The 20,385-nt window shown below is 32.8% G+C and overlaps 2 protein-coding genes across 3 annotated transcripts; one reads left to right on the forward strand and one right to left on the reverse strand.

Moving 5' to 3' along the window:
• Positions 1 to 1,644: 1,644 nt before the first annotated feature.
• LOC125813153 (GDP-fucose transporter 1) lies at positions 1,645 to 9,335 on the forward strand. 2 transcript variants are annotated; one of them, XM_049492652.1, is made up of 2 exons: positions 1,645 to 2,684; positions 9,175 to 9,335. In XM_049492652.1, the coding sequence occupies exons 1-2, from the start codon at positions 1,661 to 1,663 to the stop codon at positions 9,192 to 9,194; spliced, it is 1,044 nt and encodes a 347-aa protein (XP_049348609.1). In that variant the 5' UTR covers positions 1,645 to 1,660; the 3' UTR covers positions 9,195 to 9,335. The 2 variants fall into 2 exon arrangements, with proteins under 2 accessions (XP_049348609.1, XP_049348603.1); XM_049492646.1 differs by lacking the exon at positions 9,175 to 9,335 and adding an exon at positions 8,345 to 8,391.
• A 563-nt stretch (positions 9,336 to 9,898) lies between these two features.
• LOC125811981 (VAN3-binding protein-like) lies at positions 9,899 to 15,315 on the reverse strand. Its single transcript, XM_049491531.1, has 7 exons — positions 14,852 to 15,315; positions 14,185 to 14,322; positions 11,756 to 12,197; positions 11,156 to 11,398; positions 11,000 to 11,049; positions 10,419 to 10,476; positions 9,899 to 10,319 (listed from the first exon to the last, which is right to left on the reverse strand). The coding sequence occupies exons 1-7, from the start codon at positions 15,185 to 15,187 to the stop codon at positions 10,105 to 10,107; spliced, it is 1,482 nt and encodes a 493-aa protein (XP_049347488.1). The 5' UTR covers positions 15,188 to 15,315; the 3' UTR covers positions 9,899 to 10,104.
• Between the last annotated feature and the right edge of the window lie 5,070 nt (positions 15,316 to 20,385).

Consider the following 20,385-nt stretch of genomic DNA (forward strand, 5'->3'; position numbering starts at 1 on the left):
GTTTTATGTCTAATTTTTTTACCAATCAAGTAATTAATCATCTAGTCAAATAAATGACTGGATTTTCTTCGATTTTTGCATTTAGCCAATTACTTACCAATTAAGTAATTATCTTAGTCAAATAAATGAGTGATCTTTCTTTATATGTACAATTTCTTACGTCTGTATAGTTAAAAAACACTTATTTTATATTACATGTTATGTATAATTTTCATTTAAGAGCATACGATTTTTTATAGCATTGGGCGAATTTTCATTCAAGAGCATAAGATTGTTTTAGTAATTGAGCTACTAAAAGAAAGGGGGTAATCTAAAAAACATCAATAAGTTGTAAATTGTAATGTTGATTAATTATAACGTGCCTAATTAAAAAAAAATACTAATCAGATTTTAAATTATTTTTTGTCCCTCACATTTCTCCTAGAAATTGAACACATTTTATGTGTCACCTCAACACCTAAAAAAGTATTTATTCTATTTTAAGATAATCACAAATTTTTATTTCTTTCTTCATATTATAAAATGAACCCACCTTTCGCTCCCTCTAAGGATTCAAATAGTTTAATTTAAATTTCAAAAACGAATTTGCTATTGAAAAGTAGATATTCTTCCTCTCTTTCTGACAATTTTTTTGTACTTCTTATTTTTTCCTCCAAAACTTAAATATTTATTTAAATTAAAATAAATAAAAACTTACTATAAAAAATATTTGGGATCTCAAAATTTCAAGGGCCTAAATCAATACTTGACCAACCTCCCCTGACAACCTCTGTTTTCCTTCTCATTTTCTAATTTCAATCAAGATAAGATAATAATGACAAAAACATTGAAGACGGTAAATGTGTTATTCATTACTCTCTCGGTTCACCAATAGTGATTCACTATTGACTTGACATAAAAATTAAGAAACAGTAAATAATATGAATAATTTTACCAAATTATATTTATTAAATATAAATCATTTAAACATTGAAAACTGAATATGAGTTAATAACAAGAATAAAATAAATATAAAAATAATAAACTACTTATTAATTTAATAAACTAGACAAGTATTTTTGAACGGTGGACAAATAGAGTTGGAAGGAGGAGAGTGCCAAATATGACCAAAAAAATCTTTATTTAAAGTAGGGAAAATGTATGAAAAAGATCAAAATATACCTTGAACTTTGCTAAAAGGATCATATATATTCTTACATGATTTTTTTAAAATTAAAAATTAAAAATATAGATTTAAAACTAACCTTTTCACTTCCGTTAAATGAATGACATATGTGAGCTCATTTTGTAACGGTAAAAGTATATGTGAGCCATTTGTATAACGGTAAGGGCATATAAGTGTCAATTTACGAAGGCATATCAGCTTCAAATGACAAAATTAAGGAGTATATCATGCCATTTTTCCTTTTTAAGTATTTGAGTAGAAATTAGAAAGTAAAAACACAGGAAACATAAAATAAAAATTAAAATTATATGCATAAAAGGAAAATCAGAAATTATGTACAATCTCTGACAAAAATATTAAAGACATATTTTGAAATTTTTATTACAATGAAAATTATTTTTGAAATTTTCATTACAACAATAAAATATTTTTGGGCCTTAAATATTAACCCTAGAGCCAAACAGAGCTATTTTGTGAAATAGAATAGAATAGAGAATGTCTGCAATCAGATCGAAGCAATATTATGCCACTAGCAGTCTCGTTGTTGGCTATGCCTTGTGTTCAAGCTTGCTTGCTGTGATCAACAAGTTCGCCATTACTAATTTCAACTATCCAGGTCTTCTCACTGCATTACAGTACCTAACTTCAACTTTAGGTGTTTGGATTTTGGGCAAATTTGGTTTCTTACATCATGATCCTTTTACAATTGAAAATGCTAAGAAATTCTTGCCTGCTGCATTTGTTTTTTACTTGGCAATCTTTACTAATACTAATCTGTTGCGTCATGCCAATGTGGATACGTTTATTGTGTTTAGATCGTGTACGCCTTTACTTGTTGCAGTTGCTGATACTGCTTTTAGGAAGCAGCCATGTCCGTCTAAGTTGACGTATTTAGCATTGGTTGTTATTTTGGGTGGTGCATTTGGGTATGTTGCTACGGATTCAGGGTTTAATTTGACGGCGTATTCATGGGCGTTGGCGTATTTGGTGACTATTACGACTGAGATGGTTTATATTAAGCATATGGTGACGAATCTAGGGTTGAATACTTGGGGTTTTGTGTTTTATAATAATTTGTTGTCGTTGATGATGGCGCCTTTGTTTTGGATTATTACTGGGGAGTATGTTGATGTGTTTATTGCGATGGGATCGAATGGAAAAGGGAATTTGTTTCATCCTGTTGCGTTTGTGGCGGTGGCGCTGTCGTGTGTGTTTGGATTGCTTATTAGTTTCTTTGGATTTGCTGCGAGGAAGGCGATATCTGCTACTGCTTTTACAGTAACTGGGGTTGTGAATAAGTTTTTGACTGTTGCGATTAATGTTCTTATTTGGGATAAGCATGCTAGTCCGTTTGGTTTAGGGTGTTTGTTGATGACTATTGCGGGAGGGGTTCTTTATCAGCAATCTGTAACTGGTGTTACTAGTGCTCCACCACAACGGGATTCAGCTGTCTCTAAACAGGACAATGGGAATGACCACGACAACTATGGAGATAGTGATGAAGAGAAGGGAATGTCTGGTAAGATTTCCGGTGTATAAGCATTTTGGCATCTTTGCCTATTGCTGAAGAGGCTATTGTTAATCCTTCCACTGTATTTTGAATCCTCTTCTCAACTATTGTTCTTTACAAACTTTTGCTAGATATTTGTAAGGTTGGGGTTGCTCCTTCCCTTAATAATAGATAGTAATGATTTGATTATGATTTGGTATATTTTTGCTCCTTTTCTTTCAGCATACTATTATGTTGTTTTCATACATGTATGTCTTGTTAACAGAGCTCTCACTGAAATGTATGCCTTTTGTTTTTCTGTAAGTAGATAACCTTTGCATCTTTGTTCTAACATGCTGTTACGACATGTCACACTGAGATGGGCTGAATTCTTAACTCAAAGAAAAGTGGATAGTGAATCAAACTACTTGATTTTTATGTCAAGGAAGTAAACAACAATCTTATCAGTCACCTGGAGAGGCAACTCTATTAGATGGTTTATTATTTAGTCCAAAACCATCTTCCATAGTGCATCTGTGTTATTTAACAATTATCACTGTTTCTCTGTATCTCTATTCCACGTCTCTAGTACACTAATACATTCAGCGCAAGCATTGTTGATTCTTCCATTTGTTGCTTTCTTTAGGCTGACTGAGCTATCTAATCATGTCTGAGAACTAGTAATACTTGTGTGAGAGACTTATTATGTGATAATGGACTGTTGGTCCATAAAGCCCAAATAATTTCACCCACCGAAATCCCAGCACATCTGCTGAAGGAAAATCCTGACTATCCTCCCGTAATCTCTCTCCGTCTGTCTGTCCCAACTCTTTTCCCCAATTTCGTCAACTTGCTTTTCTCTGCCCCTTCTAATTTTAATCAGGCATTCAGGATTATTCCCATTTTTCTACCAAGATGGAAAAAAATAGTAGTTAATGAACTAAATCTGCAAAGGTTGTCTGTCTTATTCAAGATTGGACCCTTTTCTGTATTGTGTGGCGAAATTCAGTGAATGTATTCGTAATACTGAATGCATGAACCTTAGATTATCTTGAGTGTAGCTCTTAACAACTTTGCAAATAAGTGTTGTTGGTCTTTGGGATTAGTTCCTCAATGAGCATAGCTTGAGCTTAAAAGGAAAACCTCATCAATGACAATGGTAGTGTAAATTAAAGAGTAGGTGTTGGGCTTATGGAAGAGGGAGCCAGGCCTTTTGTTTTTTCAGTCTTGAGGATTGTCTCTTCTGGTCACTGGACTCCTCAAGGGTGGAATTTTATCTTTAGAAGACAATTAAGTGACTTGGGAGATTCAGAGGGTAGCAAATTTCACCATTGGGCAATTTTTTCAACATCATTTGGTTTTTGTAGTGGAAAGGCAATCAGAAGGGAAGTTTTAAGGTGAGTTGTGCATACAACTGGTTGAACCATCTCAATCACCCCAAAGTCATTGGCCATGGAGAGGAATTGGAAGTCAAAAATGCCACTCAAAATGCCCTGTTTTGCTGGTTGTTAGCCAAAAAACTGTACTGACTCAAAACAACTTAATGAGGAGGGGGATACCATTATGTTCTAGATGTTTCTTTTGTGGGAAAACTGCTGACTACACTGGAAGATCACTGGCCAGCTATGATGTTATTCTTGAGTCTTAAGGGTATGTCATGGACCATGCCTGCCAAGATTACATAAGCAATTCAGAGTTGGGAGGAAGCAGGAAAGCAGTCCAAGAACAGAAACAAATGGAGAATAGTCCCTGCTAGTATGTGGTGGGCAATATGGAAGGAGAGAAACTCTGGAGCTTTTCAGTACAGAGAATAGTATGCAAAAAGTCAAAACTAAATTGTCTTATGCTACTATGTTATTGGTGTAATCAGTTATGCTCCAATGATACTATTGCCATAATTGATGTACTAGACTCAATTTAGGAAAAGATAGTAGGATTTTGGAGTACATGTTGTAAATATTGACAAGTACAGTTTTAGTACCGTCTTTTGAGGAATATACGAAGTTACCAGTTTTAAAAAAAAGGATTGTATCTTCTGGTCTGCAGTGGGTAATGTTGTCCGTGTAAGTGAGGGGATGGTTCCGTGTTGGTGAGACAAATGTCTCGTGTTATTTCTACAGAAGAAGTCGTTGGTGTTTTTTTTTTTCCTTTGAAGTGAGTGCTTGATAAAGTTTCTTGTTTTCAGAAGGAGGTAGTTTGTTTTGGGGGTGGGAATAATAGAGGATGGTTCCTCTCCAATTTTGTGGGTGTCTCCATGTGTGTTAGGGTCTTAGGGAAAAAATTATTAAGATGGAAGGAAAGGAAACAGTTGCAGAAGAAAGTTTGGAGGGAGAGATTTAGAAGGGTAGAAAAGGAGGAGGAGGAGGAAAGAGTTGAAGCAAATTAGAGAAGAGGGAGAAAGTGATTGAGCAGAGAGGGAAAGTTGGAGGAGTTTTGGTAAGTGGGACCCAAAAAGGTCCTCATTGTCAAGCATGTAAATAGCCTCTCATACAAGTAGTGTTTTACTGTTTGCTGTGTGAGGGTCATTGTAGAATTTCTCAGGCTGATTGGCTTAAACTCGTGTTTAAAACGTTTAGCTCAGCCAGTTCAGGCTGACTGGCCCAAACCGAGGACTATGTTCTTGATTGGTTGTTACTTTTCATGATGCACTGCACAGTTTCTTACTTTAGTAAGTAATACAATTAGTTACCAAAAAAATGCTCATTTTTATCATATTATATATACTTTATATTTGAGAGCATAATATTTGTAAGTAATGGTGCTTCTAAAAGAGGAAAGAAAAAGAAAGCAAGGAAAATAATTTAAAAGATTTATGCTTAAGTTTTAATGTTAATTAATTATGTGTATGAATTAATTAATTATTAAGTGTCCAATTAAAAATGATGTGTCCATATTAGTCACATTTTAAGTTATTTATTTGTCCTCACATTCCTATCAGAGAGTGAGCACACTCTCTATGCCACCTCAACACCTAAGGGTGTATTTGTTCCATTTTAAATTGGTTCACGACCCTTACTTCTTTCTTCATAATGTAAAGGGAGCAAAAACCAATTTTTGCTCCTTCTATTGATAGAAAAAAAAAAGGGGGGGGGGGGGGGAGGGTAATAGGATCCCTGAAAAGAAAAGGTGTGTAGTTTGGAAATATGTTCATAGTCATGCAGATAGTTATGCCTTTTCCTGTTAAATAATATATATACATTTAAGTTGTGCAGAAATTTATTATTGGAGTACTTTTGTTAGTCAATCTTTAGAGAATTCACTATTCCCGAGTCTATTAAATCTATTTATCTTCGTCTTATTCCTAAATGTGTAGGGGCCTCTATGATTACTCAATCTCGCTGTATTACTCTTTGTAACACTATTTATAATATAATTTCCAAAGTTATTGTGAATCATCTCAAATGTTTTTTGCCTGACATTATTGGCCCTACACAATCTACTTTCCAAAAGAATAGACGTGCCTCCGATAATGCCGTTATTGTTCAAGAGATTCTCTACTATGTTCATAAATCTAAGAGTCGTGTCTCATACAAAGCAAGACAGATATTGAAGTAAAAGTAATACAAGAGATTCTAGAATGAGGTTTCATTAGAGAAAGTTTAATTTATTTCAATGTTTCTCCTAAGTAGTCAAACTTATAATATCTTGTATTGCTTTTACTTCAATATCTGTCTTGCTCAATGGGTCAACCACAGATTCTTTTAAACCAAGTAAGGGTATTTGCCAAGGAGACCCTCTCTCCCTGTATAACTTTCTTCATTTTATGCATGGAAATGCTCTCAAGACGTATTATGGCTGTTGATCACCATCTTTGGAGGCCTGTCAAGATTTCAAGGAATGGACCCCCAATCTAGCACTTAATTCTTTATGATATTATCTTTACTTCAAAATTTAACTGAAACTTCTTGTAATACTACCAAAAAGTTAAATTTGACAAATCTAAATTTCTCGAAGAATACCTCAGTTTTGGATTAAACTGTCTCCTCTTCTTTTCAAATGAATAAAGGCAGTCTTTTGGTAAATGTCTGGGATTTCCCATTTTTGACAAAAACCTTCTAGGGCAGATATTCAATTTATTTTGGACAGTTTTACAATACGACTGGATGGATGGAAAACCCATTTTCTTATTCCTGTAGGACGTACTACTTTAATCTGCTCTACAGTCTTCCCAACCATATTATGCAATTCATATCCATTCCCTCTTATATTTTAACTACTATTGAAAGATATATGCACAACTTCCTTGGGTGGATGATTCTTCAACTCACAACAACAGCTCTGGGCTTCTCTGTTATGTTCTAAATATTTATCCTCTACTGCCATTAGCTCTAATAAATCTAGGACTTGGAAAGCCATTCAACATGGATGGCAATATTGCCAAATTGGACTTCTTTGGAAACCTGCGAACAGCAGACACATTAATTTCAGGAATGCCTCTTGGATTCGACCAAATACCCCTCTTAAACACTTGTTCATCGACCTTTACTGGAAAACGATCTCTTGACTACACTTGGAAAGCCATTCAACATGGATGGCAATATTGCCAAATTGGACTTCTTTGGAAACCTGCGAACAGCAGACACATTAATTTCTGGAATGCCTCTTGGATTCGACCAAATATCCCTCTTAAACACTTGTTCATGGACCTTTACTGGAAAAGGATCTCTTGACTACAATAGCTGCGTTTCGTGCCAATAATCTGTGGGATTTCTCGATTCTTTCCTTTATCTACCAGATACTCTACTTTGAAAAATACAAGCAGTGCATCTCCCCAAATACTCATTACGCATGATAGTTTGATCTGGGGACTGACCTCAAATGGCTCCTTCTCAGTAAAGACTTGCTTTCCTTCGATTGTCTTTGGCGTCTCAAACTGTCTCCTAAAATAAAACATTTCTCATGGATACTTAATCATGGTAGATTGCCTACTGCTAGCTATCCCCTTCACCTTAACATAGCCTACTCTAATGAGTGCAAAGTTTGTCATTTCCCTCAAGAGGAAACTATATCTCATCTTTTTTTCTACTGTACCTTTAGATGCTACCTCTCCTTCTGCATGGCTTAAACAGTTCATTCAATTCACCCCTACAATTATTATGACTCAATCCCCTGTACTGTTTTCCTTCCTTACTGTCCCTAGATGATATGGAAGGCTCGCAATAAATTAGTTTTCGAGGGTAAACAGGTATTAAGGTATAGATGACAATTTGTGCCTAAAATTGAGAGAATTCCATAGACCCTTCGGGGTGGCCCAGTGGTTTGAGCTTTGGACTTCCATGTTGGAGGTCTCAAGTTCGAAACCCCTTGCCAGCGAAAGCAAGGGGTTTGCCTTCTGGGTCGAGCTCGTCGCACCAGGCTTGCCTAGTGCGGGTTACCTCTCCTATGTAGTTTGCGAGCTATTGCATAGGAGCGGGGGTTTTACCCTGTGCGCACCCAAAGGGTAGCGGCTGCGGGTTTCCCTTGTCATCAAAAAAAATAAATTGAGAGAATTCCATAGTGGTATAATGTTTGGATTGTTGAAAAGAAGATGAGATATAGTTTCCTCTTGAGAGGAATGATAAACTTTGCCCTCATCAATAGGCTGTGTTGACTCAAGAAAATCTCATGAAGAGGGGGATTCATCTGAGCCCTATGTGCTTCCTATGTGAAGAAGAGGCTGAGACAGTAACTCACCCATTTCTACACTGCAGGATTACCTATCTACTGTGGAAAATCTTCATAAATATGAAGGGTCTGACATGGGTGATGCCAAGGAGAATAGCTCAGACCCTGAAGATCTGGATCAGCGATGCTGACATTTCTGGACTAGGATAGATGGAAAATTATACCAGCTCGCATCTGGTGGTCTGTTTGGAGAGAGAGAAATCTCAGGTGCTTCCAAAACAAGAGCAACAACATCCCGAAAATGAAGATGAATTGTTTAGTGTCGTTTCATTTTTGGTGTAAACAGGAGTATATGGAGGATGTAGAATCAGTTACAGATGTCTTAAGCTCTTTGTAGTTTTTGTTAAAGGGTTGAATATCTTCCTGATACTCTGCCTCAATTGGAATTAGGAAACCTGTGACTTCTTGTCGCAGGTTTCTGATTTTTTGGAAATAGAATACAAGTTGTTACTTTCTCCAAGAAAAAAAAAACCTATCATCCAACAAGCTATTGAATTTTGGTTCTTCACAGGCCTAAGCCTCTAAAGGCACAAAAGATACCTCTTTATGTCAAATGGAATCCTCCTAAACAGCCTTGCTATATGCTAAAAACTGTTGGAATGGTTTGTCAATTGCACAACCTTAGTGGTATTGGAGGAGTTTTTAGGAACCATGAAGGCACTTGGATTTTAGGTTTCAAAGGCTCAATTGCACATCGAGATGCTTTTAGTACTGAATTATATGCACTTTTCACAGGTCTTGCACTTGAATTGGAGCATAATATTCGACCTCTGGAAATTAACATAGACGCCAGTGAGTTTATTCTAATCCTAAGTAACTCTAATATTCATTGTTCGTCTATTGTTGATGACTGCAGGTACCTTCTCCAGCCGCTGAATAGCGAGCTCTACTATAGGGCGTGTCTACAAAGAGCAAAACCAAATTGCAGACGGGCTTGCCAACTTGGCTACTTCTGGGACTGTTGACACTTGTTTACAAGATTTTTGGGACACTCCACATCATCCATCTGAAATTTTGTGCAAGGATTGAATAGGAGCAATGTCCATCCGTATGATTTCCACTCCACGGGCAGTTTTATCTACTAACTATGGTTCTACTTATACTAGTATTAGGAGTTCAAACTCTTTAGGTACTGTAACGACCATCTATTATATTGTGGCACAAACTCTCGTGTAGGGTTTTGTTATATATATTATTACTACCCTTTCCACCAAAAAAAAGTGTAGAAAATGTCATGATTTGTTAGTTTGAAGTAAACATTAGTTGACTTGTGAGTTGTTTTATCCCCCACATTTTGCCTAGAATCATGGCCCCTACCCTCCTCCATTGCAGGATTTTTAATTGATCACTCAACTGAAATTTCCCATGTGTGGGAATGTTGCTGAAACTCCCTCTTGAGTTAGAATTTAAAGTTTATGAATTCAAGATTTTAGTTCTTCAATTTATTGAGTTTTAAACTAATAATTTGCACACATTTAATGATTTTTATTAAAACTAATACATAATTCAATCGAACTCGTATATCCACCCCTGGATATGCTAGTGCACTATATACCTTTTAATAAACAATTTGTGCTAGCTAGGAATCACAACTAATTGATTTCTTCAAGGTCTAAACATAGAGAATATAATACATGCATAAGTTTTAGAATGTTGCCCTTCAAAACTTTTATACAATTTTCTACCATCATAGAATTAACTACTAATCCAGTACGTAGTACCTACTATTACTACTACTACTACTAGTAACACATATTAGTGTACTACTAATATAATTAATTGATGATTAGCGTTGAAATCTCTTCTTCCTTTCAGCCACCATAGATAGAAGTCTTGAAACACCTTGAGTCCACATCTCATATTCTCTTTGATTTTTGCATTCGAACTCAACAACACCTCGTATTTCTGTCTTCAATCCGAAATATCGACGTTTTTCTCCATCCTCAAATAAATGCCTTCCTGGCCATGCTGGTACATCCTTGTAAACTTCTGTGACTACATCTGTTTGCACACACAACATACGTTATTTTTTCGTGTCTTAATTAAATTGAGTTGTTTTGCTATAACATATAGTATCAAAATTATTCGATTTGGACGTACTTTTCTTTTTCTTGGTAATAGTTTTTCCAACATGTTTGCTTTTCATCTTCAGCATCACCTGTGAAATAAGGAAACATAAAATGGTAAGGACTAGGAACATCATCAATAACATTTTAAAGTTCTGTGCACGGACGACATAAGTAATATTTATGGGATGATATCACTTATAATAAAGTAATTACAAATAAATCAGTCTCTATAATGAACCTTCTATTTCATACTTACTAATCTACAATAATGGAATTTGCAAAAGAAAAAAAAAGTTACACTCAATTAGTTCAATGGGTTCTAAGTTGGACGACTGGTATTCTCTAGATGGACGGTAAATCCCCAGATATATTATATTGTAGTGTATTCGGCCTCAGAAACATTCCGATATGATCAATTTTTCATAGGGGTATTGAATAGTATATATTAACGGTTGAATTCCCTTGACATTCAGAAATATTCCATTATAGTGGTAAAAGGGATTCATAATTTCTTTTAAGTCACAAATTTATATCGTGAAAATGCAACATTAGTATTTTCATGAATTTCTGATTGCGCCACTGATATATTATTGAGTCTTAGGAAGTGCTTACCTCTCCACTACGATGAAGGTATACAGAGACAATCTTCCAGTGAAGATCACCTAAAAAACCGAAAAATAAAACAAGTCAGCATGAAATCTAAAAACAGGACAGAAAAAAAAATTAAATTTTATGGCATTGTTAGCAGGGAAGAATTGTGCAATTTACCATTACGAGTTCTTTTGAGAAGCTCGCGTCCTCGAGCCAGTAATTCTTGATTACAAACACCCAAAAAGTTCTCTTCAATGTCAAGTCCCTCACAGTAATTATTGTTGTTGTTGTTGTTGCTGTGATTTTGGTCGCTGTTTCGCCCTGTTCCTCCGCCAATTCCCTTTTCTATTGGAATTACTGCTGCAATGTTCCATACTTCCTTCAATGCTCTTGCCTTTAATGTTGCTGCCCCTCGCAATGCTGCGAAAAACAGAAAGAACATATTAGTACTATATCAAGACCCAAAAATTAGCTCGTCTTGTCAAATTGAATTTGTTTCGAAATATTTCACATTTAAGGAAAAAAAAGTTATTTACTAGAACTAGTACCTATTGAAAGAGGAGAATGGAACAGAGGAAGTACATTATTAGTCCAATTTGTAAATGCATAATACATAAACGCGTCTTTTATGTTCTGCATCTTTGGGTGTGCACAAGTAGACACTTATACTTATATAGAATTGAACAAGTATACATGTGTGTGTCTACTGTTCAACTTTATATACATTTAAATGAGATTATGGAGACTCTGTTTCATATGAAGTATTTTATTAGTCACCTGTAGCAGCAGCAGCAGTGAGAGTTGAAATATCTCCATGAGATCGAACATTAACTGCAGAGCTAATCGCGGACATGAGATGGTCCCGATCTGCTCCCATAACTTCGGCAGCCTCCACGCACTGCGCGGCAATCAACATGGCTGCCGAAGCTACAGCAGCATCAGTCTTCGCCATTTGCTCATCTTTGCCAGTGGACGAAGCTGATGCGGTGGCCGCAGCAATTGCAGCCACCGAAGCAGCAACTCCAGCTACTGAAACAACAGCATGGAGTTGCGCGTTTTGGGCCCTACTTTCTTCTTTCTTTTTCTCTCTCCTTTCTTTTAACCACCTGCCAACTGTCTTACCACCAGGCGTGTTGGGTGCTAACCCAACAGCTGATCCAGTGTATCCTGTTCTTACATTTGTGAATAATGGTTGCAGAGTGCTGTTTGCTTTCAAGTACTGTACCACAATATGAGAAAATGAAATATCAGTACCAGAATATGTAAAACTGAATTAACTGAACTCAATATTTTCGATACGTAAGCATGTATTGAAGTGTGAAAATATTGAAATTTGATCACATGATTCAGATGTATAATGGTCAATTTGTAAGATGGTAAAAACTTATTTGTACAGTGTTTACACTAGACGAATAAATACATTACATTTGTTTTTTTATCAGTTAACCATAGTTAATTAATGCACACTTCACTTAACATATTAAAAAAAAAATTGATGAAAAGAGAAACTCGCAATCACTATTTTTTTGGGTGTGCACACGGTAAAAAAACTCCGCTCCTATATAATAGCTCGCAAACCACACAAGAGAGGTAACCTGCACTAGACAAATCTGGTGCGATGAACTCAACTCGGAAGGCAAACTCCTTGCTTTCGCTAGTAAGGGGTTTCAAACTTGAGACCTCACTCAACATATTAAATTGAGTTGGTTGACCTCGAACACTAGTAAAATCTAAGCTTTTGTTTGACTATAGATTTTGAAATTCAAACTTAAAATTTTGAATTTTTGAAGTTGTGTTTAGACATCCATTTTACTTGAATTTTTGTGAGTAAAAACTCTCAAAAACTAATCACTTGAAAATACTTGAAGATCGATGATATCAAATTTAATGACCCAGGAAGATAGTTTCTCAAAATCTATGGGAAAAACACAACTAAATCTTGAATATGACTTGAATGAAGTTGACTACAACATGTAAATAACAAACATGAAAAGGTACAACATTGAAGCAGATAGGTAAAGTTTAACTTTAACATAAGAGAGGAAATATGTTGATGGAACACTAAAAAACAAGCAAGGCAGAATTCTGAAATTGGTAAGTGGCAGAATACTGAAAAGAGAAGCAATGACAAAATGATAAAAAATGACAAGAGAGCATCAATTTTCCACTTACACACTCCACTTAAAAATTTCTGTTTTGATGATCGATAGGTAACTAAATACAAAGATAAATCTAAGTCAATTTTGAATCGTACTTGTAGTATATTTTTGTGAAAGTTAATTAAGACCAAAATAAAAATAAAAATTTGGCCTCGTTTACATATGGCATCTTCACGTGATACATATATTAATAAGGTACTCCATAGTCCATACGATAAGTTTTTTATATATATAGATATAGATCAGTTTCTGTTATTACAAGGTTCAGTCTAAAATTAAAAGGCTTTTACCAAATCATGGCTATTAACATTGTTGTTGTTTTTTATCCAATGTCTTAGTACTTATTTCCATTTGATTTCAAGTGGGAAACGTAAATGTTATCGACTTTATAGGAGTAACATTTACCTAAAAAGATACTTTATTCATTTATTTTTACTTGTTATATTTAGACTTGACATACTCATTAAAAAATAATAATTGACATAACTATTTTACCATACTATCCCTATTAATTGATATTTAATATTATGTCTTATAAGTAATGACTTGGAAAATAAATAATGAATATTAAGGGTAAAACATGAATTCTTTTTTATCTTTTTTGCAATGTTAAAAGTGAACAGGATAAAAGTAAAAACCCTATTATTAAAATAGTAGTACTTTTTTTTTTTTTTTCCTAACTTTGTTGATCTCGTATAAAACCAAAGTTAACATCTTTTCCTTTTTCTTTTTCTTTTTATGGCCATTTGTTGGTAGAGTTATTCCCTAAACAAAGTCAAAAGGTCGTTTTGATTAGACGGCTAAAGCATCCTTGTAATTTGTAAAGCAAGAAAAAGTTGTACATTGATATTAACAAAAGTGTATTGATATATTTTCTTTTACTTTGGAAATGGGTCCAATCCATACCCTTTATTTCTACTACTATCATCATTAACTAATAACAACATTTATCATAATTAAACATTTAAAGACAGATAAGATATGCACTTGGGGTTACTTTAATTAACAAAATATAATTAATTAATACTAATGAGAAAAATTAATTACCTTAACAACATCTTCAAATTCTTCAGAAGGAGAGACTGGAGGACTATCAGTTTCTTCAGTCAGAGAACCATTCAAAGGTCCACTACTATGAGACAATCTTCCTGATGTTAATGGTGATATTTCCTGCCCATTATGCATCTAATAAAAAATTTCCAAAAAAAATAATGTTAAAAATATCACTAGTACTAAATTACTCCATGAAATTCTCCTGTATAATATAAACAAACAAAAATAAAACACCCCTTCTCTTTTTCATTTTTCTAATAAATTACGTCTCGATTCCAAGTAAGTTGCAATAATTACATGAATCTCTATTATTCATGTCACTCTACTTATACGGTCTATCAGTCCTACCTTCTTATAACAATCGTGTTGAATAATAATATTTGTGTTGCAATAAAACGGTCCAAAAATAATTTTAATATGATGTGATATTGTTCGGTTTAGACCAATAACATAAATTCCTACTATTCATGTCGATTATCTCCATCAAAATGTTTAACATCATGCGTCTCTATAACAATATTTCATTATAACAACTTGTTTTCTGAACCAATTTTTCATGTTATGTTATACATCATACACTCTCTATAACAATATTTCGTTATAGCAACCAAAACATACCCAGACAAACGATGTTGTTACAGAGAGGTTTGACAGTACTTACAGATTGAGACATAATGCGATCAAGAACAAGTTGTGAAGTAGCAGAGGAAGCAAAAGAGAATGTGTTTCCAGCAAGTTTATTAGCAGAATCTTCTTCCTCAACAGAGATAATGTTCTCTGGTATAGTAACAACAACACTACTACTACTATTTATATTTGTATTATTATTCGTCTTAGAAATAAGAGACGGAGATGATGATAATGAAGAAGTTGTTGTTAACGCCTTGCAAACTTGCAAAGCAGAGGCACTCCATGATCTTGACAAAAATTCCATAGGTGCTTTTGGACTCTCTGGAAGATTCATATTCAAGTTTTTTTCTGACCATCTATTATCCATCAAGAAAAAAATAACACCAATTGGGGCTAGTTTTTTGTAGTAGTAAGAGTGTGAATTGCTTTTGAACAAGAGTGTAGGGGTCTTGTTAATTTTTAGGTTTGGGGGTGTTTTTATAGTAGGAACTTGACTTGTTAATGTTGTCCTGTTTTGTACACATATGATTGAGAAATGACTATAATAATTGTAATGTAGTAATAGCTTTGTTAAAACATATTGATTGTTAAGTCATTTTCATAATTATCTTAACTTATATGTATTGATGTGATGTTACATTATTAGGTTAGGTAAGATAAAGATAAATAAAGTATTCTGTTTGTTTTAATTTATTTGTCTTATTTTAATTTGATACAGAGTTTAAGAAAATAAAGAAGGATTTTGAATTTTGTGATTTTTAATTTCCACTTTTCACGTAAATGCTTAAAACTATAAGATTAAAAGACATTTAAGTGCATTCTAGTCAAAAATATAAATTTGAAACTTGTCTTTTCACTTCTGTTAAATGAAGGGTATATATGAGCTTATTTTGTAACGGTAGGGGTATATATGAGCCGTTTGTATAAGGTAAAGGTATATATGAGCCACTTTCATAACAAGAGACATATCAACTTCAAATGACAAAGTTGAGAAGTATATCAAACCTTTTACCTTTTTTTTTTAAATTTCATGCCAAATTAACAATGCCGCTCTTCTTATCCGTCCCATCTACTCTTAAAGCATGTTTGGCATTGTTGTTGGGAGGCCAAAAATATTTATTTTGAGAAAAAAATATCTTTTCTGAAAAATAAGGTGTTTGACTAATAAGTAAAACTGCTTTTAAATTAACGCAAAAGCAATTTTTCTACTGTTGGAAAGAAATTAAAATTTTCTGCTTCTTAAAAAAAACAGAAGTAGAAATAAAATTTAGGGAAAATGCATAAGTACCCTCCCAACCTATGCTCGAAATCTCAGATACACACTTATACTATACTAGGGTTCCATTACCCCCTGAACTTATTTTATAAATAATTTCTACCTATTTTCGGCCTACGTGGCACTATCAACCAGATAGCTTTAAAAAATTATCAACACGCCCTGGGCCCAGAAAATAGTGCCACGTAGGCCAAAAAGGGGTAGAAAATTATTTATAAATTAAGTTTGGGGGGAGGGGGGTAATAGAACCTTAGTATATTATAAGTGTGTCTCTGAGATTTCGGGCATAGGTTGGGGGGTACTTATGCATTTTCCCTAAAATTTATTTCAAGAACAAAATATCTTTCGTCATATATACATATTTACCAATATATCTCTTATACTTGTTTATTTTTGTTGTGAATTTTTTGTATGTAGTGATTTTATTTGTGGAATGATTTTTAAATTTAGTTTGCTTGTTATTTTTAATTATATTTATATTATCATGTTAATATCATATCGAAAGTTAATTTATTTTTTATTCATTTATGTATAATATTGATTGAAAATTTGAACAGGTACATTTTAATTTAATAACAAAAAATAACGAGACATTTTATAACATATATTTAAAATATTTTATCTCTATAAAATAATCTAATATTAAAAGTGTATTGATACTTTCTCTTTTTCGTAAATTGACTTTAAAAGTACTTCTAAAAAAGATTAGTCAAACATAATTTGCTTATTTAAAAAAAATATTCAAATGAGTTAGCCAAACACAAATTACTTTTTTTCAAAAGTACTTTTTTGAAAAACTATTTTGAAAAAGTTCTTCTAAAATTAAGCAGTTTTTAGCAGTAATGCAAAATAGGCTCTTAGCCAGCTAATCAAGAATCATAGAAAATTTTCTTTTCATCTAGATTTTCCTTTTGAGATTGATTTTTTCTCTGCTTTATATTTTTTTTTCCCACCAGTTCAAGGCACCTTTGTAAGAAACTTATGTGTTATTATTGAATCATTCCTTTTCAATCCTGATAATTATCACAAAATATTGAATCTTCATTCTAATCTATATAGTCTTCCACTTCGAGTCAAACAATAAGCTGGTCTATACCCTAATCTATATGAACTATCTTTTTAAGGCATAATGCATAAATATGCTCTTTAACTTGACCTCATTTTATATTATGTCCTCCAGTTTTGAGTGTGCACAAGTAGACATTTATACTTGTATAAAATTAAACAAAATAGACACACACGTCCTACGTGACATCCTACAGTGCAATTTGCATCCAATATGGTGGCCTACGTGTATTATGTCTCATAGGACCCATGTGTCTGCTTGTTCAACTTTATACAAGTTTAAGTGTCTACGTCTGCATATCCAAAGTTGAAAGACATAAATGTGAAATGCAATCAAGTTAAAAGACACATTTATATATTATGTCTTTTTCTTAATAATAAAAAATATTTGACTTCTCAAAAAAATTGGCCACACATATAAACATAATAAGTGAATATTAGAAAATAAGATAATCATTGATTGAACCAAATAATTTTAATAAGAGCATTTTGAAAAAAATGCAAAAATGCTACACCTAAAAGTCAAGGGAATTTAACCGTTCATATAAGCACAAAAGAAAATTTTGCCCACTTGTATAAGATGATTTTCAAACAAAGTGGATTTAGGGTGTGTTTGGTATTTTTGATGGAAAATGTTTTTTTTGAAAAATGTTCTTTAGAAAATAAGTTGTATTTAGTAGGTAAGTAAAATTTATTATCCAAAAACTATTTCTATGTAATTTATATAAATATTATAGATGATGGAGTGTTGGAAGGTGGGGACGAGGACTATAACGAGTGGAGATGAAGATGAGGTGTGTTAGAGGGCGGAGATGACACAATTGGGAATATCACTAGTAGACCAAGCTTGTTTCCCTTACTTTTATTAAGGAGCTCGTTTTCCTCATTTTTAAGGAGTTTGTTTTCCTAGAGAAAATATTTGACCAATCAAATATGAAAAAATTGAAATGTTTTTCTTCACATCGAACACGCCATCAATTTAGATTGTTTTCTACAAATAACATGTTAAATTACATGAAAAAAACACTCATTTATAAGTTACAACTTCTTCTTTTTCTTTTCAAAATTGGAAGTAGGGGATTACAATGTAAGGAATCGATCGAGTCCACATTATAAAGTAAAAGTTTAGGTGGTCAACCAATCGATCGAATCCACATCTATAAAGTGAAAGTTCAGGTAGTCAACCAACTAAAACTCGGAAGATCGCTATGTTGAGGGATAATATTGTTGAAAATGAGGGCAAGTGGGCCTAGGTCAAGCAATTGTGTTTGACTTATTGTCAGGGATCCTTCTTTTCTTTTGAAAGATAATTACACCAAATATTTTGGTTGATCCCAGGCATACAGTGGTGGGTAAAAGCTAAAGTGCAATTGTCCCACAAAAAGAAAGAGATATGTAGTACACAAATGAAAACTACTAAAGCTTTTCATTAGGGCCTACACTGCACTAATATGGTTTATATGGTGCAAATATCATTTTATTCACTATTTGGTCCTTTTTTAAAATAGGGAAAATGGTCTGATATACTCCTCAATTTTGCTACTTGGAGTTGATATGCCCCTCATTATGAAAGTGGATCATATATATCCTTATCATTATACAAACGGCTCACATATACCCGAACCATTATAAAATGAGCTCACATATACCCTTCATTTAACGGAAGTGAAAAACTTAGTTTTAAATTTATATTTTTGACTTTTGATTTTTTTTAAAAATTATTTAGGGGTATATATGATTTTTCTAGTAAATTTCAAGGTATATTTTAATTTTTTGGGACATAAATTATTTTTTGACTTCTTGATTATCATTATTTGAGTTTCTTATTCTTATTTTATTTTTCTTTCATTCCTTAGTATAATAAAGAAAAAAAATTTAAAACTATTTTTTGTGGCTATATTATAATTTAAAATTATTTTTTTTGGATATATTGTAATTTAGTTTTTGTATTTGAAGAAAAAAATTGGGTCATCTATAATAAATTTTACAGGAATATTAGCAAAACTTAAATAAATTTGACCATCAAAATAATAAATCTAAATTAGTCATTGAAACAAAAAAAAAAGTTAAAAAAATAATATATGTTTGAGGAGGATTAAATATACCCATTTGGGATTATATTTTTAAAAAAATATAAAAAAAATTAAACTAAAATTAATTTTTTCACTTCCGTTAGAGGAAAATGGTATATCATATATGTGAACCATTTGTATAACAATAGAGGTATATATGAGCCACTTTTATAACGAGGGGTATATCAGCTCTAAATGACAAAATTGAGGGGTATATCAGACCCTTTTCCCTTTAAAATATATAAATTGTCCTAAAATAAACTTGCAAATAATATTGTCTTCTTCTTATTTTTTTATTTTTTTTCGTAATTGTAAGAGTTAAGAAATAAGTGAAAATTTATAGGGCAATTTTCATTAAGTACATTAGTATATGCGTTAGTTATTTAATATAACGATAGTTTCAATAATTACATCTTGTCAGAGTTTGCTTCTAGATACACTATATTGAATGAATGTATCTTGCTTCTCGCCTCTCTCCCTCTCTTATTCATGTGCTTCTTTGTATATGTATTTTATAATGTATTGTGTATCACAATTATATATATTCAGTATCAATTATGCACTAATGTATCCAGTGTATTTGTGCATGTTAATTTCATCATGCGTGTGCGGTATCAAATATCTAGTGTATCCACTATCAATTTCATGTATTCAGTAATACAATTATTTATCTAGTGTATTTGCGCATGTCATTTCATCCAGTGTGTTCGGTATCAAATATCTAGTGTGTGCACTATCAACTATTGATTTCATGTATGCAATGTATTTGTACATAATTACATATTGATTCTAAAAGTGCAATGGTGTATCCAATGTATTTGTGATATTAGTGCATCTATGCTTAAGTACATCAAACTAGTATAAAAAATACATATATTTGATATCAAATTTGTGATTTATACAATATATTTGTGTATAGATACATTTTTAGAAAGAAAAAAAAGAGATAAAAGAAGAATAAAGACATAGTTATCCAAATACTTATAATTGTGCATAGATGCATATATCTGGTGTAATTATGACTTAATAGTGGTCCTTCAATGACTATGGTATCAATTACGTACCCATTATAAATTCAAATCCAAATTAAATATTGTGTGATTATGTAATCATTTTAAAGTAATTTGATAATTATACTAAAGATATCTGCTT

Source organism: Solanum verrucosum, unplaced genomic scaffold (genome assembly GCF_900185275.1).
Source record: "Solanum verrucosum unplaced genomic scaffold, falcon-dt-bn FXZP01000235.1, whole genome shotgun sequence".
Lineage (NCBI taxonomy): Eukaryota > Viridiplantae > Streptophyta > Magnoliopsida > Solanales > Solanaceae > Solanum > Solanum verrucosum.